The following is a 24,627-nucleotide window of genomic DNA, read 5'->3' as shown; positions in this document are numbered from 1 at the left end:
GTCATAAAAGCGTAACTCATGGTACGCTGGAATCTCTGCAAAGCAAAGAAGTTAACTCTGTTCAAATGTGGTCAACAGGATTGTGTTGCTATGAGCTCTTTCTGCAAAACTACAGTTGAAAATACTTAAAGCTTCCTGGTGGTTGCTTTCCACATAATTTAGATGTATTAGGCATATTGTTATTAAAGCAAGAATGGCTCAGGACTGTAGCCTGTGAATCTGGAAAAATGAAAATGGACCTAGTAGTTAACAATAAAGATGGTTTTGTTTTTATTCACTAAAAAAATCACAAGTGACACAAGTGTTGCACTCTAGGGAAACTCTCAATTTCCCTAAGTGGGATAGGATTTAAAATAATTCTCAAAGGCTCTACTGTTTTAGAAATTGATCTATTTCTGTAGGTAGCTAATGAATGAGTCTCTAAAATGTGACTAGTCTACCATACACCTAGAAAATGTATCTGATAATTTGTATTTCTGGGCTGGGAAAAGTATTATTTTACATCCTGCAGAGGTTTTGCTTTTATCCATTCAGTCACATTTTATCACATAGAACTGAGAACTGAAGCAAGAAATGTAGGTCATCTGAACCTTGTAAGAAATGTGCCTTGGGCATTGGGAGCTACTAACATTGTCTTTCCCACACAGTCACTGGTTGATAATGACTGGTTTATAAACTAGAACATAGGTGAACTGGCAGTTACTTCTAAAGTTAACATTGTGCCTGTGTCCACTGCATTTACTCTTCTGAGGTGCTAGGGTAATCAAATTTATTTTAAACTTCTCGAGTATTCAGGATTGTGCCATACTAAGAATGTACTTAAATCTCATGTTTGCAAGTATAATAAGAGTTGAGGGTAGCCTATAGTAGGCTCTGCAGTAAGGGGTGTGTGTGTGTGCTTTGCTTGGTGTTTCAGCTGAGATGACTCGTTAAAAACTTCACTTTCCTAAAATCCTGTTGAAGTCAAATAACACTGTTGAAGTCTGAATCAAGACTGGAGTGATGAATTTTGGATGACACCATTTAGTAAATTTTTCTTGTTACTGTGTTATTTAACCATATTTATTACTTGAGTTTGACTGTACTCAGTATTCCTGTGGATTACTGTTTATTACTGTTAGACTCACTCTCTAAAGGTATAACTCTCCAATTATTCTCATGCATTAAGTACAGAATCATGTTAAAAGAATTGCATTTATTTAAATGGAATTATTTTTCACCAGAAGCTATTAAGTTCCTTCTCTTCTTACTCTTCAATAATAAAAATTCTTAGATGCTACACTTTCACATTTTTTTTCAGTAATTGTTTTTCTTTTTCTACTGCTGTTTTTTATTGGTATTTAAGATCTAGATGCATGAGAGAGCAATTCATGATTTCTATGCCTTTCTCACTAAAATCAAGGAAGAGATTGAGACAGTGAGAAAGTACATTGTTTAAATCTGTAAAGCAAATAGAAGAGAAACTGAAAGTTATGATTGGAACATTGTTCAGCTGATTGGTTTTCCAGGTACCTTAGAAATTTAATGGATTTCCCAAAAGGTCTGACACAAATGGAATAATAATTTGTTAATCATGTTAAATGTTTTGATCTCTCACATGTCAGTCCCTCAAACAGCTGAACAGTTGATTCAAATCCACTGAAGTTTATTTCTTTTGCTATTGTTTATCTTGAATTACAAATGCCCCTATACCTATCAAGTAAAGTGAGACATTTGGTGTGTTCCAGAGACTGCTGAAATGGTGACTTGTGATTTGGAATCCATTACTCTTTCCTATCCCTTTTTTTTTTTTTTTTTTTTTTGTGAAATATGCAATATGTTCAGATGATCCTAAGGTTTACAATAAGTGCATTGAACTCACCTTGCAGGAAGTGGCTATTTTTATTCATGGAGTGATTGTGGAACTGTATTGTGGTGTGGTGGCTTCATGAACTTGCCTCTCAACTGACAATTGGTGAATTAATATACAGTTGGTTGAAACTTCTGAATCAGTAAAGTCAAATTTTGTCAGAGTACAATATTTTTTCCTTTTTTCTCACTGTATTTACAAGTATGTGGGTGTGGTGGTGGGTGTGTGTGGTGTGGTGTTTTTTTGTCTGTGTTTTGTTTGTTTGTTTCTTTGTTTTTGTTTATCCTGACCTTTCTCCAAGTGGGCACTCAGCTAGAGGGGAATCTAGGCACTCACTCATTCTAACACTTCCATTTGGGAATCAAGATGCATGCCCTTCTGTTGTAGACCTTGTGTGTCTGGGCTTTGCACCTCTCTGAGTATATAAAGAAGATTTGTGTTGCCATAGTTACTGCTTTTGAAAAAGATAGGCTCGAAGATGTATCTATGGAAGGGTGAAAATGGAAATATTTTTATGCCAACCAACACAAGTTGATGGGTTGTTTGATTTGGGTGTGATGTGTCTTTTATTTTTTTAAGACCTGTAGAAGAAGAAGGTGAATTTCTTCATGTTCTTAGTCTAAACTTTTATTTTACCTGAAAGGTACAATTTTTAATGGTTGTGAGCTACAGGAAAAAGATAGGAATATCAAAACATTGTTATCTACTTTAAAAAAATTCTATTTAGAGCCCAACATTTTTGAAGGTAGACAACAGTGTTATTCTGGTACCTTACCATAGGACCTGATTTGTTAAAGGGTTTGTGTGATGGTGACTCTGGGGTAGAATGTGAAACCTGCATTCACTGAGAGTTTTACAAGACCAGGACTTCAGAGATGGGCCATCCGCTGAAGTGCAGAAATATAAGTTAACGTGTTCATATGGAGTGGTCTAGTATCTTCATAATATGCTTGGAAACATGGTACGGTCAGGAGAAATTGTTGTTGCTGAACAAAATATATATGGTAATTTCAAAAAACTCCACATTCCAAATCTCTTTTTTGGTTCTTTGGATGTCATCTATATCCACATCAAGCACAGTTACCTCACTTTTTGGTTTGACTGATGGAGAAGCAAACATGTCTATAACTTCAATGTTCTTTTTTCCAAACTGTAATTGAGATGGGGGGCTTCTAAGAAGGATAAAATTAAAGTAACCAGGTCAGTGAGGGATGTTTTTTGTTTCCTTAACTTAGTTAAACATCTACTGAATTAAATCGTATATAATCGGGCTGCATTAGGAATTTTATTTTAGTAAGAATTTCAGGAATAATTCTTTGATAGTATGTGAATATCTCAGACAGTCTTTGAGATAAGGAACAACTAATTTCCCCTTCCACTATTGTAAATGTTGTGGAATTATTATAGATCAGATTTTCACATCTATGTTATATTAGGTTTTCTTTACAAATTGACCAGGGAAATAACAGTAGCAACTGATTTTAAATTATTTTTTTCCATGCAGCTAAGGATTTTGGATGAAAACATTGATTAAATAGTCTTTAGTTTTAGTCTATAGCATCATAGAAACCCCACAGAAAAACAGCATTAAGTTCATTTTACAAGAACAACAGTTCCTCAGGTTTCCTCTATGCACTAAAGAGTTCTCTGTTTCAAGTTACTGTAAGAATATTGTTAATTTATTTTTCTCGAGTCAACTATTATGTGTAAAATCACAATAGCACTAGTGTTTATTTGTTCTGTAAGGCAGGTTTGATACATAAATAAAATTAAAATTTAACTCAATTTCCTCTTTGATCATAAGTTATATGTTTAAAATGCTCACTATAATGAATTTAAAGAATAGATTAAATTTTATTGCATAGGATAAGTTGACAGATTATTAAGTTTGGAAGGAAAGACATCTGATATTACAAAGCAAATCAATGATTTCACTTACGTTACTTAGCAAACAATTGATATAGTTGGTCTTTTTTCAGTTATTTTTTCTAAATGAAAGAACTCCATGGAAATATTGTCAAACAGACAGAGGATACTTGGTGTCCTGAGTTCTATGCACATTTCATCTGATTTGACTTGTCAATTTGAACAAGATATTTATCTCCTTGGTTTCTCTTTACTAGTCCTTAAAGAGAAGAGTAAAATTTATGTATATAATTGAACTCACCAAATGGTGTTTGTCTATACATACCTGAGGTATTGTTAACCCTTTAGAAAGTATGTGCTAAAGAATGCATGTGATTTTTCATTCCAATACAGTTTCTAAAATAGCTCCCAGGCAGAAATACGCTGGAAAGAGCAACTTATTGCTTGAAGGCAATTTGGTAGCAATTTTCTTGGAAAGACGATACTCCAGGAATGTAGTTCAATATTAAAGTAGGAACCTCTCTGCTTTGTTGGCAATTTAGTGATGGGTATTTAAAATTAGTAGAAGATGTGGGTTTGGAAACTACTTCAGCATTGATAGCGTTTGTTGCTCAGTTTGTTCTTGTGGAGCGCCAGGTTATTATTAGAGGAGAGCAGACGAGGAAAAGAGCCTCAGATTAACCTTCTATAACTACTCATGAAGCAAACTAATTGTGGGATTTCCTAATTATTGGAATTAAGGTTCTTTGTATGCTATTGATATTCTCTTTGAATATTACATAAATCTGATTTAAATAATTGAATACTTTTTAAGTTTAGAGGCATGCTGGGAAATGAAAATGAAGTTAAATACCTTCACGTTTTCATTAGGGCAGTTCAAACAGGATTAACCCTGAACATAAGCAGTTTATATGTAAGATACTTTTAAGAAATCCTTTTGAAATATTCTTCCAGATTTGTGATACCGTTTCCATATATCATGATGCTGTGAGACCCGATGGTAATTATAAATTATACAATTATGAGTTATGCACTTCTCACCTTAATGCATCAGTTATTTTTCCTACTACAGGAAATAAACTATTGCCAGTGAAACACCACCAGCCTCAGTTAATTTATGGTTGTCCCTGTGCCTCTTGGGAATCCTGAGCATTATCCAGCTCAGCTCTCAAGTAAGAGAGCTGTTTATATGCTATATTCATCATAACTGTGAGGACATCACATTACAGTGGAAAGGTGATGAAACATTGTGTTACTTCTTTTCTGATCTATTTCTTCCAAAGTCTAGTACAGTATACAATATAGTACTTATTATGAGGAAGTTCAGAGTGCTTTAAAATGGATGTTTGATTCTGCTCAATACTGCAGCCTAATTCTATTGCTACTACTTTGTTTCTTCCAGGACGTGAGAGACTGTTCCCACGATGGCAGAGACTTGTGTGAAAGATTTTGTTGATCACTGCATGGCTCTTAAGTGCTAAAAGCAAAAGGCACTAGCTCAGTGTGGAGCAAAAAAGATTATTTTAAACTTCAAAAGTAATTATGTCAAAGAAAAGCCGTGCCAAGGGAGAGAAGTCCGACATGGAGATTGAAGCCTTGCAAGCTGCTAATGAGGAGCTACGAACTAAACTAACCAACATCCAGATAGAATTTCAGCAAGAAAAAAGCAAGGTATTTGTCTGACTGTATTTTGTGATCATTCTTCTTAACAGTAGCACTGTTAGAATCCAGGCTGCAACATACTGGTTTCTCTGAAATAAAATTTTACCTAAGAGACATCCAAAGTTTCATCCATGTTTTCCCAGTTCACTTTGTTTAATTTGTTGTTGAGCCCTTTAAATAAAATTGTTTCCTTCCATGCTTATTCAGTACTTAATCGAAAATCGGTGTGTTTGCAATTCTTTGAATATGCATCATTGTGGATCTTGCTGGTGGTGTTTTGGGCCTTTGGTGTACAAGTAGCTGGATTCATTTATGTTACCTAAGGGGTGAAGCAAAAGTTGTGGCCCTGCCTTAGTTCCCTTGTACTACCTCTTGTTTTGGGAGCACTGGTTTGATAGGTTTGGGCAACCTGTTGATGTAGCATGTCCTCCTGGGATTGTAGGTTTGCTGCCATCTATGGCGAGGCTGGAGAAGGATATGCATGAACTGAACATGAGCTCACGTACTGCCCTCTCTCTGCTAGTAGAAATGTTTGGTTGGAAGAAATCCAAAATTTGAGTATCAAGTAACAAGTAGCAAAAGGATTTGATTAAAGTACAAAAAGTATGCTTATTTCAACATAAATGGAGACCGGCATCACTCTAACTGAGCCTTGAAGTCTGGTGCAATGAGCACAAGAAGCTGCAGTGAATGAGCAGGGTGAGAGTCAAGAAAATGTGAATCAGCTCTATGCTGAGATCTGTGAATATTTAAGAGCAAGTGTTAGAAAGTACCCACTCCTACCGAGATGGTTAGCAAACATTAGAATATAGTCTATTTTGTGATATTTTGTTCTTCATAGCAGGTGTTACAGTGTTTGCTGTTACTATTGCACCGTCTTCACTGAGTTCTGCTATTGCTGTTAAATATCTATATTCTGCTTGTGACTGTACATTTAAGAGTTGAGATCACAATGCATTTAGGAGTTAGGATAAATGAGATATTCCAACTCAGTTGCCACTGTATCATCTCACAACTTTATAGATTGTTTTTGTAAGTCTTTTCCCAGATTTCCTTCTCTTTTTTTGAGCTTTGACATCAGATGTTGAATCTGTGTGTAAAAGTCTTTCCTTGTAAGCTGAAAAATCTATTTTCAATATATGAAATTAAAAAAAAGAGCATATCATACTGTCAAAACAGCTTTATTTACTGGGGATTAAAAAGGTCATATGGAAAAGAGTTATGGCGAGTATGTATGGAAGAACTCTAAATACAGCTGTTGATCGGAGAATCCAGGCATACTGAATATAGATATAAATGAATGTTATTCCTGTCTGCTGTTTATGGAATTAGAAAGGAGCTGATTAACTTACTGAACTATAAAGAGTGTACTGAATAGCAAGGAGGCACTGGGATATTGTAATTGGGAATGAAACATGGCAAACCTCTTGGAGGAGGGAGTTGGCTGAAGTCCTGCCACTACTGGCTGTGACTAATAGGAAGCACATCCCTTTGGCTGGGTAGTTTCCTGGTAGCAGTTGAAGGGCTTTTGAATTCAGTTGTTCTCTATGCTTGATATATAAATGTAAATGATCAATGCTTAACAAAATCACTAAAACTAGAGAATTCTGGACATTTGTCAAACATTGGACAGTAAGTAACAAAGTTATTAAGAATAAATATGGCATTGTTACTTCAATCAGAATTCAAAATTATTAAATGAGTGAATGTGCTAGACATGATAGTGCAATTTCTAACCCAGTTAAAACAGATAATGGAGAGGAGTGAGACATCAGCAGATAGGTATTAATTTGGAAGAATCAACAAGAAATTATGATAAGTAAACTTTTCAGATGGTATGTTGGAAGAGGGTGACAGAAAACACAGTGGAAGAGAGCCTAAAAAAGTCTGATGCTACAATGGGATCTGGAAAATTCTACTCAGAACTGTAGTAGGGTCTTTAAAATTAATGTATCTTACCAAATTACATATCTAAACTATTTGAATCTGGAATAAAAGGGCAATCATGGGAGTCTTCAGAAGTTTTGAGGGGATCCAAATATAGCACAGGGAAAAGAGATAAGTTTCAAACACATTTCTTGTGATCCTTTGATATTGTCACATAATTTTGAGAGTTTAAGTTAAAAGATTATCAGAAGTGCGAACACTTGAGGCAAGAAAGATTGCAGGAGTAACAAGAAAACATTTTTTTAAAGACCTTGAGAATTAGGATGCATCCATTTTTACTGGGTCATGAGGAGTGATAGGCAGCATAAAAATTTAGTGGGTTTAGAAGGATTCTTATTTTTCTTGTTTACCTTGCTCTTTGCTGAAGCTTTGTAAGTAAAATGTCTAGTGATATGTGATAAAATTCAGTTACTTTGAGTGGTTTAGTATGTGTTCTCAGACAGCAAAAATGCATGTAGATGTTGCCTTCTCTCAATTCAGTGAAACACCAAAAAAAACCAAGTATGTAGTCTTGTGTAGGAAGTCACATTCATTATTATGTTGTATTTAAAACTGCTTTTAAGTTGCATGCTTTATGTACAATATAACTAATTTTAAATTACTGTAGTTCTGGAGGTATATTAACCTTGTTCATAGATGTAGTTATACAGTTTGTTTTCCTGTGTCATTGTTACTACGTTTCATTACTCAGTTTCATTTCAATTTTCTTTGCTCAGCAGTAAGGAAGTAACTAATAGATTTATATGAATATCAAGCGTTGGTTCATTTGCAAATCAGTTATCTCATCTACTTGTGATAGTGTGTAGGTGTTTGGGTTGGAAGTGACCTTTAAAGGTCATCTAGTCCAACCCCCATGCTATGGACATGGATGGGAGAGTCTTAGACTGTCCTATGGAATTAGGTACCCCAGGGCAAGCTCTGAAAATTGGTGCTTTCCACTATAGGCTTTGAACTAAGTATCATCCCACCAGGAGAAATAATACATAGATATTCCAATAGCCGGGCTTAACGTTTTGGGAGAAAAATAATTAAATGAAACAATCAATTTTTCTTCATGAAGATGTGTTATCTGAATCATTGTGGAATAGAGGAACAGCATCTCTGTAATAAAATCTGCTTCTGATAATGCCTGATGCAGAGCTGTTACTTTTCTACAGTTGTAATGTAATGTTAGGACTCTCTCAGCTGGTGTTTAGTCTTCAGTGTATTCAGATTATTTTCAGATTATTGTAATGAAAATGAAGATATGTTTCCTTTCTGGTTTTATGTTGTTTTTTTTTTTGTTTGGTTGGTTGTGTTTTTTGTTGTTGTTGTTGTTGTTGTCATTGTTGTTGTTGTGTTGTTGTTGTTTGTTGTTTTTGGTTTTTTGTGTGTGTTTTTTTTGTTTTGTTTTTTAATCTAGGATAATTTGAGTTGGTTAATTCTCAAAGTTACTGTTGAAATTAACAGGATCGTAAGATCTTCTGCACAGGGCAAGTCTGCTGTCCCTGCTGCCTGAAGACTTCTGGTGAAGTTCTGACTCTGGGAACCCTACTGTCAGTGCTGTGGGATTGATGAGTAACATATCAGTCTCATCTTATGGTCACTCTTAGGTAGTAAGCTTAGATTCATGGGATTAGTTACATCTGAGGCTTTTGAGTTAAGATGTCCCATTTTTCCTGAAGCAAACCCACCAAAGTACCTGTTGAGAACGAACCTGTTTTCAATAAACAAAATAATGAAGGTTTCCAGAACTTTCCTGAACTAGTATTATTGCTTTTAATAAACTTTTTTTTTTCTTCTTTTGACTGTAGAATCCAGAAACATGCAAAAAAAAATTGTTTGAATTATACCTTCTTGGTTAGTGATAGTCTGAGTATTAAGAGAGATGTCCCATTCTTTCTGCATTGTGAGGCAAGTTGCAATTCTGGCTTAGTTTAGCATAAATTAAATGTGTTTTATGACTACAGCTTTGTATAGCACAGATACAAGCAGTCTGTGAATATTGTGACAGTGATTAATGTCCTGCTGCTCAGTAACCTCCTTTTAGCATGAAGCATTGTTTGGTTTGTATGTTTGTATCGTCACACAAGGCTAAAACACAAGACTTTGAAACCACTGCTCTGACTTTGCTTTACATGAGAAGTACAAGTGTAGAGCCTGTATCTTCACAGTCTCAGCGACAGGGATAGTAGAAATGTATTACTGACATGATGCACGATGAAATGCAGTTTTTTCTTTTTTTTTTTTTTTTTTCCCTTCTAAGTTAACATCTAATCCCACTTGGAAAAGGCATCACTTTCCATGCAGCCTGCTGAGCATCATTTTATAATGAGGTTTCATCACAGTGGGTATTACTATAATAGGCTATGAGACCTTTCCCCTACTCCCCCCACAACTGCTAGAGTCACTGGCCTATATTTTCTGAAGTGTCTGCTGACTGTGAACAGCCTCAGTTTTGGGGTGTCCCGTCTGAAGCTCCTTCACTTGATTTTTCAGAATACCAATTCTTTTGGCTTATCTAATAAAGACTTTCCCATTGAAGTGGCTAAGAAATTAAGAAATAAAAATCAATGTATTTTTTTCCCTTCCTCCCCCACTTTAATTTGGCTTTTATTCCCCATGTTCCTACTGATAAGAATGCTCCTTTGTTGATAGGATCTCTTCTCTCTCTTCCTTCAAGGCAAGAGCCTTTCTCATCTGATTAGCAGGAAGTACCTCAGGTCAAGTAGTGGGTTTGGGTGTAGTAATTTGGGACTCAAATCCCAAAGGCAGTATGTGTGTAAATTAGGTAAATTAATCTACGTCTGTCTGAGCATCCCATCTATGAAACAATAATAGTCCTGCTTAGCTACAGAAGGTTATTGTGGGAATGAATTAATTGAATGTATGTGAAGATCTACATCGCTATGAGCATCCATGAAGTCTGGTCTTGCAAATGGTACAAGGTTTTCTAGCATTTCCTTCCCAGCATAAACAGAAACTCTTTTTTTCTTTGATTTGTTTTCCGTCTGCTTGTAGGGCCCAGGAGAGGGATTATGGTTGGGATGTAGTAGTAGTAGTAGAGTAGTCTGGCATGGTTGGTGGAGGAGATAAGGAGAGAACTAGATTGGAGGCTTCTCCATTTTATTTTATTGCCTAAAACCGTGAGAACTTGTCACCAATACTGCATGTCCATAGCAGATTCCTGCACACGTACAGCCTTTTTCTGTCCCTGGTTGTTATAGGAAGCATCAGATATGTGATCTTTGCTTTTGAATATTCAGGATGGGGTTTTAAATAATGATTTAGAAAAAAATCCCTTGAAGACTTTAAAAACTGTGGTAGCACTTGTTAATCGATATTCTATATTGATGTTCCAGGTAGGTAAATTGAGAGAGAAAATCCAAGAGGTTAAGCAAGAAAGGGAGCAGGAGCAGCACAAGCACACTGCTTATGTTTCTGAACTGAAAGCCAAGCTCCATGAGGAGAAAATGAAGGAACTTCAGAGCGTCAGAGAGCTACTGATCCGGCAGCACGAGCAGGAGGTAGCGAGAATGGTGAAAATAAAAGATGGAGAAATCCAGCGTTTGCAGTCAACAGTCAATGTCCTGCGGGACGGGGCAGCTGACAAAGTGAAGACGGCGCTGCTGAGTGAAGCGAAGGAGGAGGCTCGCAAGGCGTTCGACGGTGAACGGATGAAGTTGCAACAGGAGATCTTGGAGCTGAAATCTGGCAAAAAGCAGCTTGAAGAAGCTTTGAACAACATTATGCAGGCAGATAAAATGAAGGCTGCTGACCTGCGCACGGCTTATCAGTCCCATCAGGATGAGATTAATAGAATAAAGCGGGAATGTGAGAGAGAGATCCGCAGACTGGTAAGTTCATTAAGTAAAGTGTGCTTATTTCATAGCAGGTATTAGTATATTGCTGTATGTGCCCATAAATATCGAACTGTTCTTTTGCAGTGACGTCTCTCATCAGTGCTGGTTGCTGCAGTAGGCTGCTCTTTGCACTTCCTCCTTCTTACAGCGTAGACGAACCTTGGCTCCATGTTTAACCCAACCAAATCCAAAGCTTTATGTCACACCAAATAGAATGTGAATAAACCAAGACTTTCCAGGATTAATTTTTTCCACAGATCAAAGCAATAGACTTTCCCACTTGGTCAATGGTATTTCCTTACAAATTCCTGTTGATGAAAACAATCAGGCATTGCTCATTTGGCAATGTAAGAACACCTTCGTGAGATGGAAAAATTAACTTTTCAGAGAACTTTTATATTTTTATTGGAGGAAACAATTGTGCTGAAACAAGACAATGTCTATGCTTCTTCTGCATCATTATCTACGTCATCTGATTTTGAACATTGTTGCCCTTTTTTATTTTTAATTTCTGTGTTTTTTTCTATTGCAGCAGCAAAGTTAGGGCCTAGGACTGCAGGCTTTTTTCACGCTTCACAAACCCTAGCACTTCAGCACAGATGGCAAACTATGCTGTCAGTATAAAATTGAAAACCAGGCAGTATTTCCCAACAGCGGGTGCCCCAAATATTTCAAATTATGCAGCTTTGTAAAATGTAAATAATCTAAGATGGGCTGTTCACAGTAATACATTTAAAGAGTTCATCATCAAATGACACTTCTGTTTGATACCGTGATATTTTATATGGATATGTATATATATGATTTTTAGTCTGTCTAAACTAGCAGTATCATAGCTATGCAAATAAAATCTAAAATTATAGTGAGCTTAATATATATCTCATTTCAAGAAGAACAGACTTTGAATGGAATGAAACATCACTTTTCTTAAGAAAAATATTTTATCAGTTTGTGTTTATACTGGTATATCCTCTTAGTTCTTGTATTCCTTTGGAAAAAAATGATGGTGATGGCAAGCTGCAGATGCGTAATATCTGTTTAATGGTGGTGATCTTCTGTCTGAGACAGTGACAGTTTGTAATACAGCTAGTTAATATTTATGCTTTAAATAAACTGGAATTGATCAAGTCTCAGGGATATAATTTCCCTGATTAAACACCACTGCAAAAACTGACGACATGAGATTTCAATAAACATAGTTTCTTTCATATTTTGTTCCATATTATAAATGTAGAATTTTAAAGTCCTGACTATAAAGAGCAGTTAATTTTTAAAAGTGTTAAAGAGGAGACAAGGTTGCTATGTTGTGGCTTGTATTTTACTAGAGAATAGTTTCTAATTAAATTTAACTTTCTTTATCCCAATAAATGGTGAGGTGGGGCATCCTAAATTGTTCCAGTAAACACACCTGTGTCACGTCTTTGGTTGATATTGTAAAGGAATCACTTTTCTCTTTCAAGAGTGGATGCTTTCAGCCTGCTGCGATACAAATAATTCAGTAAGCATTATAATTGTAGCCTTACTGGTCCTCCATTACTCCATACATCTAAAAAGGTGACTGTATTTGAAGAGTGTGCAGATAACTTCTGTTTCCTGTGCCCAGGCCCAGAGGAAGCCTGGGGACAGTCTAGTGGGCTTTGGCTGGAAGTGTTCATGCTTTTCCCCTCAGAAAGAGTACACAGGAAAAATATCAGGAGCCTTGTGTCACCTTGCACCGTTGTGACTCCTTTCAGATAAAGAATTTCATTTTTTTCATTAAATTGTATGGGTTCTTTTTATGAAAGAGAGGTGTTTCTTTTGGGAATTCATAGCAATTTAGGCAGCTGTTATTGCATAGGGCACTCTTTAAATCTGGGGCAACGTGAAAAATATAGCAGAGTTCCTAGATGCTGCTCTGGCAGTCTAAGTGGGATTATGGAATCAAATCATCAGGATATTTCCCTCCCTCCTCCTCTCCCCATTTTAATTAGTGCGCAGGATGCTTGTCTTCAATGTCAGATTAACTGTATCAGCTGTGGATTTGGGGTTCTTGGTTGCTTTGGTTCCTACCCTTGTGGTAGGTGAAATAGCAAGGATGTGGCAGGTAGTGTTATTAATATTAGCACAGTTCTCTAGCCAAGCTTCAAATACTGCACTTTTTTGTATGTCTGTGTTTTATGGCATTATTAAGAAATCACATATTTGGTATTAATGTTATAAATGGGCTGGCCATACTGTAATTCAAATTCAGATAGAGTAATTCAGGCTGCAGTGTCTGATTGTCTTGTCAGGCTTGGCTGATTTATTTTGCATCTTAGACCACAGGTTGATGGCAGATTTAAAAAAAATCAACATTTTTACCATTGATTATAATACCCATCACTAATTTGAGTAAAATCTTGCATTTTTTGGCTTGCTGTCAAGAAAAAAGTAGTAAGAAAGGAAAAAAGCAAAATCCATTATCCATGAATATATGGTTGCATTTACATTGTGTGCATAAACAGCCATGGTTATATTGTACAAATGTCAGTATTTTAAAAATATGATTAATCAGTTTTGAGATTGCCTTCACAGTTTTGAGATGAGCCATAAAAAATACCCAGTAAGCCTCAACACAAACAAAATTGTATAGCGAAGTTCCTAGTGCCTAGTAAAGGAAAGTAAAACAGCTATTTGGCAAAATAATATAACAGACTTTTTCTCTGTGCGGTATGAAATTATATTGGAATTTGTCAGTTCCTGTAATGAACTTTAATATTACAGTGCTATAAATGTTTTAATTAATTTAAGGGATGCCTGTGGACATGGATTCTACCCCCTAAAAAAAGAAAAAACAAACTTGCTGTACATGTGCATCAGCACAATGTGTGTGTTGGCAACAGGGAAATGGAAAGTAAGAATAGCCAGTGACAAACTGGGGAGACAAATTAAGCAGATGCTTTGAAAGTAAAGAGACAACTTTGAGAATATGATGAGAAAGCAAGAACAGCTACCATGCAGTTTTATTCAGACAATGTTTTCTGACTAGTTGAGTCTTAACAGTTGTATTGTTCTACAAATGTAGTATGAAAACTATGCTGATACGGATGCAGATACTTACAAACAGAAATCACATAACACCCCCCCCCAGAAAACAGGGAAAAAAAAAAAACAAAGATAAAAGAATGGAAATAGCAAATTGAAAAATACTTTGCATGAATAATCTGCCTGAAGAAGAAATGTTAAAGCCTGTCTTTATGGATTTTTTTTTTCAAAAAAAAGGAATATAGAAAATCATACTTTTTTGTTTATGGAGCTTCAATATAAACAGCCCTGAAGCATAGAGTCAGCTGAGGACTGCATAGGTGAACATGTCTATACCTAAATAACTCTGTATCAACAGACTTTTAATGGCATTCTTGGAAGCAGTATGGCTCACTTCCTTCTGAGGTCCGAGCTGGTACAAGTTAAATTTTATACACATCTGATCAATGCTGAAGAGAATTTGAGTTTATTGAGTTGTGTTTACTAAGTAGCTTAAAAAGCAGAATTGTGCTACAAGGACATTTCATATTTAAATCTAAATATAAAATAGTACACAAAATAAAAGTTTATTTCAGCCAGTTTTTCTTTGAACTCAAGCTTGACATTTAACTGAGTTATTTGGTTTTAAAATCAGGTTTAAAGTTAGTTTTCAGTGGTAAGTAAAATTTCTCTCATTTGTTTCAAATTGCTGAAGTAGCACGTTCAAATTGTCGGTGAGTTTTGGCAACAGACCAACCTTATTCTATTATCAGCACAGTTGTGAAAGAGAACATAAATATTGAGTATATCATATTATTTAGAGGTTACATTCGTTCAGGGACTACATGGACACTCTTTAAGAAGGCACTTACTTTGCAAGGCACATTTCTCTAAGTACTCTCTTTGCACAGATAAGAACAATGGACACTTTATGGTGCTTGCCATGGAAAATATATGCACAATACAGTCATTAAAAGGATATTGAATTATCTCATCACTGATTTACTGATTTATGGTATTGAAAGAGAAGGAAACTCAATGTTTATTTTGTCAGACACTGTTAATATAAACATAATATTTAAACTTTGGAATAAACAGGTGACACTTGCATCTTGCATTTTGGGGTGTAGGTTTTTAGTAAATATTATTTCCTCTATTGGAAATGTCTTTAACATCAGACTTCTCACCTGTTTTACAGATAAATACCATTTGAATGTGTTAAACTCTTTTCATACGTGGCCTTCCTAAATATACCTAAAGAGCCTGAATTGAAATGAATAAAAAGATATTTCACGTGAGTGTAAAATAGTCCCGGTTGTCTTAAGCACAAAATCAATGTAAAAGATTCCACTGATTTTATTAGGTGCACAATCAGATTCATGTTTGAGAGGGCACACAGTATACTAGATAAATTAAATTTGCTTGTTTCAATTGTGTTTTCAAATAACCTCATAAAAATGTCTAAAGAGTAATGTGACATTACTGCAGCTCCATTGCGAGGAAAAAATCCTTTTGCCATTAATAAAATCAAAGTAAAACAAATTGTTTCAGGATTGATTTTCAAAAGTTCCTGATCAGCCATGATTTTTTAAGAGAGATGCACTATTTAAGTGTCCTGTGTCTCCTTAGACCAAATTAGATGCATAAATTAAAAACCCCTTCCAGAGTAGAGCCCTTCTTCTCTTTGGTATTTCCCATATATAATGCAGTATCTGGAAGAATATAATTCAAAGTAATAGATAAAGCAGTTTTTAAAGGCAAAAATCAAGGCAGTTTCACAGAAACTTCTATTCAACAGAAAAACCCTCTTATGGAATAAGTTTATGTACCGTTTATATAGTAATTTTTTAAATATTATTATTGTTTCAGTTTTGTGTCTGTGTGTAACACTACCTCATAATTTAAGCAAAGGCTTCTGAAAGACTAAGGATAACATCTTTTCAGAATTAAGAACTACATTATTCCAGTTGAGGACTGACCCAAATTTCATAACATCATGGAATCATAGAATAGTTTGGGTTGGAAGGGACCTGAAAGATCATCTAGTTCCAACCTACCCTGCCATGGGCAGGAACACCTTCCACTAGACCAGGTTGCTCAGAGCTCCATCCAGCTTGGCCTTGAACACTTCCAGGGATGGGAACTCAAGTCCTTCGTAAGCTAGTGTTTTCTAGGCTTCTACAGCTCTTACTGTGTTTTTCTGTCTGTGAGTCCTTACTGTAATACTTAGCATTGGCATTCTATACATGGAGTATCATACAATCATGGAAAGGTAAGGTGAGGGTCCTCTTGAGATTGTCTGGTCCAATGTCCTGCTTGAAGTAGGGCTGCCTTGAAAGTTGGATCAGGTTGCTCTGGGCTTCCTCAAGTCAAATTTGAAAATCTCTGAAGATGGAGATCCACAATCTCTGACAATCTGCCTCAGTGCTTACTGCATCTCTGAGAAACGTCTGACTCGTTCATCCCTGTATCCCCCTTTAGATAGCTGAGGAGGTACCTGCAATTGTAATGCATCCCATGGTCTACTCTGTCTGGCTGAGAAAGCCCAGCTCCCTCATCAATTCCTTCAGTTCCATCTGCTGCAGCCCCATTGTGGTCTTCCTGGACTTCATCCAATTTTATGGTATTTGTACCAGTTTGTCAATACCTGGTTTCATCGGGGGAGCCCAAAAGTGGCTTCACTGCTCCTGGTGTGGTTTCACAAGTGCTTAGTAAAAGGTGAAATCTCTTCTCTATCTTTCTGGCTACACTCCTCCTGATTTTTCCCTCTATCAAGTTAACTTCAATCATTGCAAGCTCCCATCACTGACTCATATCCAGCTTGCCCTCCAGGACACCAAAGTCTTTTTCTTTCTTTTTGCTTCATTTTTCTTTCTCTCTGTTGCAGAACTGTCAACTTCAGTTTGCATCCAGTCTTTTCAGTTGCAGGACTTTAAAGTCTCTCAGGGGCAGGATGTGGTATCTGTTTTAGGCAAACTTTATGACGGTTTTTTGGCTCATTTCTCCAACATGTCAGGGTCCCTCTGTATGGTGTTCCTGTTCTCTAGTGCAGTAACAGCTCCCCAGAATTTGGCGTCATCCACAAATTCGAGGATGGTGCATTCTTTTTTTTTAATCCGGGCAGTTGATGACATTTTAAAGTATGTTATTCCCTTCCGTTTTTAGGGGATAAAATTTAGAGGACCCTATCATTTAGATGACCTTTTATCTTGCTAGAGATTCAGCAATTATTTTTCAGTAAAAAATGAAAAAAAGTAGCAACAGAAGTTTAACGCTCTACCAAACCCCATAATTACATCCTTTGCAGTGTCAGCTACTATTTTCCAATACTTCATATTCTCCTGCATTCCCATTGCTAGGATTTTGCCCTTTTAATGCAGTGACATTAATATCTTTAGGGTACATTCAGTAGTGGTGGCAATGCAGAGACCTTTGTCTCTCTGAAAAAGTTCTAGAGTAGAGAGATGGCTGTTGGCAGGGGCGCTACATGAGCCTCTGCTCCCCTGAGAAGGACGGAGCCTGGCTTTTCTCACTTTGTGGAGTGGCATGAGTTTTGATCCCCAACCAAAATCTTAAATTTTGAGACTGGAAAGCTGAGTTTTAATCATCTCAGTGTGTGCAGTCAAGCATGCTTGGGTAGAGCCTGTTGTTGCATGCTTCTGATCAGCCGCTTAAACCCGCCTGTATTTCACACACACAGCTGCTGATATCAAATTGTAGGCTGCTGCTCTGGATTTTCCATCTGTTTGAGACGTGTGTTTCAGTTACATTCCAAGGCTGAGCTGATCTGTAAAAACCCCTTCCACCACCTCCAACATTTTAGGACTGCAAATAATACTTCACTTTTGGTCCCCTGAAGATTTATGCTTGTCCCCTCAAGAGCTAAGACGGCAGCATTCCACTCAGGCCTTTTTAAATTATTTTTAATTTTTTTTTTTCCTGAATCAGGCAGATTTAATGAAATCCTTTTATAGTGCAGGCTCAGCATTTTGTGTTTATTCTTAGTGTTTTCTAAGGACTCTATTATGGTAGGTCACAAATCTGACTTTTCTATATCCTTACAAATTATGGAACAGTATTAAAAATCCACAGAAGTTATGTAGGGTGTGACACCTGGCCAAAAATCTCCTTAAATTTGTATTAATTAGTCCTCCTATGTTTTCCATCCTTTTGACCATGAGTTCATTAGAACTCTGTAAATGAACACTTGTAACACGCATCAGGAGAGATGCAGTAGCAGAGGTTGTAGTCAGCTACAATAATGCAAAGTACTTTTGGGAAAGATGTAAGAAATCTCCCATCAGTAAGTTCTGGAATTGTCTGTCCATATGGTGTTTCTTGTGAAATTTATGAGATTTACAGACTTGAAAAAAAAAATATATGTGGGAAAAGCTCCTGACTGTTGGTTTAGGAAAACTGCACATGAAATTAATAAGTCTTGTCTGTCTGTGTCTGTGACCCTTCTCCACTGGATGGCTAGCAGCTTTTCTCCTTCCTCTAAGGTTCCTAAATAAGCAGAAAACATTTATTTAAATAGATGGCCATGTCTGGTGTAGACAATGCTATGCACAATGCAGGAATATTTTAATTCCTCCCTCCAGCTGGGCTTTCAGCTTGGGGTATTGTTGTTAAGTCTTAGTGTTCCTTTATAAAGGTAAAAGGTGTTAATTCCATTAAGTTCTATATTTTAAGTTCTATATTTTATCTGTTTATTTGAGTAGCATCTTCTTTTATTTATTTATTTTTTTTTGTCCTAGTAACTAACAATCCTTCTGTCAAGATAGCCCTATTTTCAGTGACAAGTGTTTAGTATAAAGATTAATTCAATTTCTTCTGGAGAAGAGCACTGTAGAATTTTTTTTTTGGCATTTGGCTAGGAGATGACTTTGATAAGGATGGGTAAAGAGGAAGGTCTTACACTTGGCAATGCAGCAGCTGGCTTTTTCCACTTTGAAAACTGAGTATGTCACTGCCTTGATAGATCAAGCTTTGAATTCCCTGGGAATTTCTCTTTCAACTTTGTGAGAGGCTAAAGTTCCCCCAAAGGTCTCTGACTTTGTTTCACTGTAGCTATTGAAGTTTGGGGTAACAAGCAGGGGGTACTTTTTCCAATGGCTGACTTGTTTCTCTTTTGTATTTGATAAATACTATTAAAACACCTCTTTCTGCTAATTTCTATTAGGTGTTAGGAGGCAGTTAGGCACTAGCTTTTTAGGAATCTGTGTAACTTTGACACAGGCTATAAATACTAACTCTTCATTGATGTAATGCAACTAGTAGCTGTGTTCAGCACCTAAAGTTTGATGGCACAAAACCCATTAATTAAGAAATGATACTTCAGAAAGCTGTAATTTTAACCAAGAGCTCCAGAGTTGCTTCTGCAAGGTGATTTCTCAGTAATTTCCCTCTGCAGCTGCTTGTGGATGTTCTTATTTTCTTTAAAATCTTTGAGGGTATTTCTGCTACTTTTCTTCTCAAAGCGTGTAATTGAAAATGTGTTCTAACCTCATGTTGCTCCACAGCCTTCTTATCACAGATTTTTTGCACTGAATTGTACCACACTTAATTGCATAAAGAAAAATGTGGGTATTGTAAATGCTTTTAAATATATGCAAAACAGAATGTAAGAGTTCATGTGACCCTGATTATTGCGTAGCTGCAAAAATTGGGCAAATTAGTTTTAAACTGAGAACAAACTTGAAACCAAAGCAACCAGTAGGAAGGAATTTATGGAATAATGTATTTGATTTAACGTAATACCCACGAGCCCAATGCATGGCTTGGGATCTCACTGTGCTAAGTGTGTTGGAAGAAAAGGGGGTCTGTACCCCTTGTATCTTAGTGAGAGGTCTCAAGTGAATAGTAGTACCAGGGAAAAATACATGAAAGCAGTGGTAGGAGATTAATGCAGTCAGATTTCAGTTGCCATATGCTGCTTGTCCCAGCTACATTGTGCCACAGGTGCAGAAACCTGTGGCAGGTCCTGCACCGCTTTCCCTGGACCACAAGGGGTTGAGGAGCACAATGGAAAGGCATCTGCTTGCTTGGAATCAGGTCAGGAATCCTCAGGTGAGGACTTGTCTGTCCGGGTTTATTAGCTCAGTGCTGGCCTTGACCTACCTGCACTGCTCCCAGTAGATAAATCCCAGAATTTCTATAATGTGCTTCTTATGTCTTAAGTTCTCAGGGATCTGTGAGCTTAGGTATCCTATTTGATGACCAGATAGTAGATGGTGATCTAAGCAGTGCAATTTCATAATTTCCTTTTCTATTTTAGAGGTGTCACAGATAGGGAGAAATATAAGATGAATTTGAGAAAGGTCAGTCAGATAACTACATAGATGTTTGTGAAATGTCCCTTCAAGTAGGAACAATGGCATGGGAGAAAACAAGAAAATGCATGACTGCCTATGTGACAAACTGATACTGGGGAGGGGACGTAGCATCCTAATATTAGATAAAAAATGAATGGACTCCAATTAGTCTGTGGACACCTTTGTTAGTGAAAGTGATTTCTGTTGTTGTTTAATGTAGTGAAAAGAAAAACAGTTTAGAGAATCCAGAGATTAACAGCAGCATTCACACTGGATGGTGAGCAGGCAGGACTGCATTTCAGGTCAGTGAGGAGGGTGTTGCAATGACTAAAGCATGATATAGGGACTCAGGTAAAAGTCTACCTATGTGTATGGATTTCAGAGCTGATATGCAAAAAGAGCCTTTAGATGTAATCAAATTGCACCTGGGAGAGAACAGGATTAAAGATAACTATTTTATGTATTTAAGTGATGAGTAGTTTAGGAATGGCTCCCTAGTGATATAAAACAGACGTTAAAAATCATGAAAAAGAAAGGAATGCTAGGCATGGTAAAGTAACAAATTCTGGATCCTGTCTGGTGAATGAATATTGTAGTAATAGAATACAGGGTTAACCCTTTAAACTTGAGAGGTCATGAGGGGAACACTAATTGTTATTTCGATTAATTCCATGAAAGCCAAGGATGCTCAGCTTGCCTACAGTAGTCATAAATGCCAATTGGATAATATCAAAAAATATGGGTGTATATATAATATGTGTTATGAACATATATATGTACACTGTGTTTGTTTGTGTATGTACATATGTAGACATATACATATCATAGAGAGAGGGAGCAAAACCTTTATGAGAAAATCAAACTTACACAGGTGGAAAAGTTGACAAGTTTTGAAGAATATAGCTTCTCTAATCTGATGAAGGGCTTCTGTACCTGAAACCTTGTTTCTTTCCATCTCTGTCACTTGGTCTAATAAAAAATATTCCTTCTCTTTTAGACCATGTGGATTCCTAAACAATCTTGGCTATGACAGTGCTGCTTCCACAACATGTATTTGATCAAAGTAGCAAGCAGCACAGATCCCAGATTAATACATTTTGATTTTCATTTACCTAATGGAAGATACTCCTCACTAAAATGAAGACTGTAATATGTGGTCTAATTACCTAAAGCTGTTTTCCTTTATGCTGCCAACATTTTTTTTTTCTTTGTGTAAAGCAAGAATACAAGAAAAAAGTATTCTTGTGAGGCAAGAATACAAGAAAAAAGTGGTTCTCCAGTGCTACAGAACTGGCATGGAGACTTAGCGTGGGCTTTTACAACTAGAAAATATAAGACAAAGCTAAGCTAAAGTCTTTTGGGAGTGATTGACCTTTCTTCCATAACTGTTAGCTTATGTTCAGTTTAAACCTAGACCATATCTCTCCTTTTCCTAGTCTTGCACCTCTTCTTTATTTGCCCCTTGACCTGCCATCTCTTCCATGTGGAATTGAGGGATGTTGCATCCCTGTAAAAAATTTCTCTTCCTCTTTCCCACCTCTCCCCCTGTTCCCCTTCCCCAAACCCCCCTGACAGAATTTGTGCTGTCTCTGTTAAGAAAACAGACATGGAAGATGAACAAGTTTGCTCTGTAGCATGCAGGGTCAGGCATTGGGGGAAATTTATGAAAATTGAGGCATTGACTGAGTTGATGCAGTTACATTAGAGAAATCAAAGGCGTAGCTGTCACCTTGAGGAAATTAAGGTGAATTGTCTCATGCCCCAGGCTAGTTTGTTCTTTTAACAAAATAAATGCTATTGCAATACTATGTGCATTTGTGTATGTGTGTGTTCATGGGCTTACATGAGGAAGAGATTTTCTAGTGCCTGCCAGTAATAAGCACAAAATTTAAAAAGTGTGTAGGCATTGCTATTCTTATTCTCAATTATTATCAACATTTCAAAGATTTTTCTATTTGACTGAAACATGAGGTGTTTCTTATTTCTGAAAGTTTCACCACATGTAGATTTTATGGTAGAAAAACAAAACAAAACACAGTAGCAGGAAGAGCAGAGGGGAATTCTGCCTTCTTTCCTGCCTTCCCCTAACCCCCACCCCAAAGCCATGCATTTTCATGGAATTTCTTTGTCACAAGTCTGAGCTTATGTGCTTTGATCAATGGAAGTTTGTGTGAAGGGTGACATGGGTGTGATTTTACTGGTCACACCTGTTTTAAACAATCTGTTCTGCTGTAGTTAAGCAAGCAGCAGTCCGTAACAAGAGTGTTGCTTTCTTTTTTCTTCCAACTTAAACCCCTATATCATTCCATTTACCCTTTAAGTTGTTAGAGTATCAAGAGTATGAAATATGCTACTTATTGGGTGACTAAAATCAAAGCTGCCTGTGTAACCTTGGTTCTTCCTTGTTAAATATGTCTTGCATGGCCAAATCTCTATCTCAATTACTTAGATGTTCAGTGTGAACACCTGTGTAATTGAAAGCAAAACTCTCCACAGTATTTAGTTACATGACATGTTTTCCTCCCAAGAGGTCCCTGATAGATCAGTGTTCATGACAGATCGCATTCAGTGAATGAGGCAGCTGCTTAATTTTTGTCATTGCTGTTCACTGCACAGTCCCTCTGAAACCCTGCATGTTGCAAATTCTTCCACTGATAAAAACTGTGTTATTTTCCTGCAAGTCCTTTTTGGCATACTTGAAAGCCTCACAAATCTCAATATATGGACTGTGAAGAATTATATCTATTTACTGGACTAGGAATTGGAACCCAGCAACCTTCCCAAATCAGGAAAGAAACTTCTGTCAGAACAAATCTTCTTCAGTACCAGTTTGGACTTAAAAGTAGCCTAAACCAGCTTATTTACTTCAAATCTGACCTTTTTGTTGCCAATTATGACTTGACTTGGTTCAGCCAGGCCATCTCCTACCACTCAGATTCTGTACACAAACTGATTTCATGTGGTTTGCAGACTGTGAAAACAGTAAGGCAATAATCCTGAAGAAGCAAACTGTATCCAATCAAGTAATCTGATTGTGTTAATCCTGTACATCACTCAGACTTAACTTTAAGTTACTTCTTAACATTGATGCTGCGAGGGACAAATCCTATGAGAGCTGCAATGGAGAGTTGCACTATGGTTTGTTTTGTATCAAGGCGTACAAGCAATGCAGTTCAATAATCATAGATGCTGTTTAAGAACTGTTTCTTTGTATCCCTTATTCTAATGCTCTGTGTGCATATGCTTTTTTCCTTCTAAACAACGACTAGTCCTCATTTGAATCTTATAACAGCACATAAAATACATAGCTATGCTTAAGATTTTAAATTTAAATGCGTGTGCGTGTATATGTTACTGATTTTTAAAGGCCTTTAAAGGCCTGTGAAGAGATTTACCACACGTGATTAAAAGTGATAAAGTAATTAAAAGTAATAAAGTAGCAGTCAACATGGGGCAAATGTGTATGGCTCAAGCTTTAAAACAAAGCCCAGGCGAGTTTTAAAAGGTGTGTTTTGCTTATCTTCTACTGGCCCTGTGTTTCTTCCCTGAAACAGTGAAGAGAGATTTTTCTTCTGCTTATAGAAGTGCGTATACTCAGATGAAGTGGATGATTTCGGTGGCTATGTATTCTGTTTCAGTGTATGTTTCCATCTATTTTTGTTTGTCTCTTGAGTTGAGACTGCACTGAGCAATCTCATGATCAAGTGAAGGCTGAATCTTTTTTAAGGGGAGGGGAAAAGGCTTCAGAGGAGGATAGATCTTCTTTTTAGCCATCACAGTTTGGGTACTGGTATAATTCTGAGAGAAACAGAACTTTGTTTTTGCAAGGTTTAGATATGCATGCAGTGAACACTTGGAGAATTACAGAAACTACCTGCTTTATTTTTTTCCAGATGGATGAGATAAAAGGCAAAGACAGAGTGATTTTGGCTCTGGAGAAAGACCTTGGTGTCCAGGCAGGCCATACACAGAAACTGCTTCTTCAGAAAGAGGCTTTGGATGAACAGCTTGTCCAAGTGAAGGAGGCAGAGCGATACCACAGCAGTCCTAAGAGGGAGCTTCCTGCGGGAGTGGGGGACATCACCGAACTGATGGGAAGCCCGGTAAGAAAGTCGTGTTTTCTTCAATGTTCAACATGGTAATTGCTGCTTGGGTGTTCACATTG

At 36.8% G+C, this 24,627-nt stretch overlaps 1 protein-coding gene across 8 annotated transcripts in view; it reads left to right on the top strand.

Annotated features, from left to right (window-relative positions):
• LOC309439317 (janus kinase and microtubule-interacting protein 1) overlaps window positions 1-24,627 on the top strand; it is a 119,452-nt gene that overhangs the window by 65,789 nt on the left and 29,036 nt on the right. For all 8 annotated transcript variants that reach the window (XM_082051743.1, XM_082051745.1, XM_082051744.1 and 5 more), the window contains 3 exons: window positions 5,118-5,386; window positions 10,666-11,160; window positions 24,356-24,565. In XM_082051743.1, coding sequence (XP_081907869.1) covers window positions 5,258-5,386; window positions 10,666-11,160; window positions 24,356-24,565 — 834 coding nt within the window. In that variant the 5' untranslated portion in view covers window positions 5,118-5,257. The remainder of the gene's footprint in view (window positions 1-5,117; window positions 5,387-10,665; window positions 11,161-24,355; window positions 24,566-24,627) is intronic.

The sequence above is a fragment of the Streptopelia decaocto genome, assembly GCF_964273445.1.
Source record: "Streptopelia decaocto genome assembly, chromosome: 4".
NCBI lineage: Eukaryota > Metazoa > Chordata > Aves > Columbiformes > Columbidae > Streptopelia > Streptopelia decaocto.
Note: the sequence above shows the minus strand (reverse complement) of the source record. Positions and strands in the feature narration are given on the sequence as shown.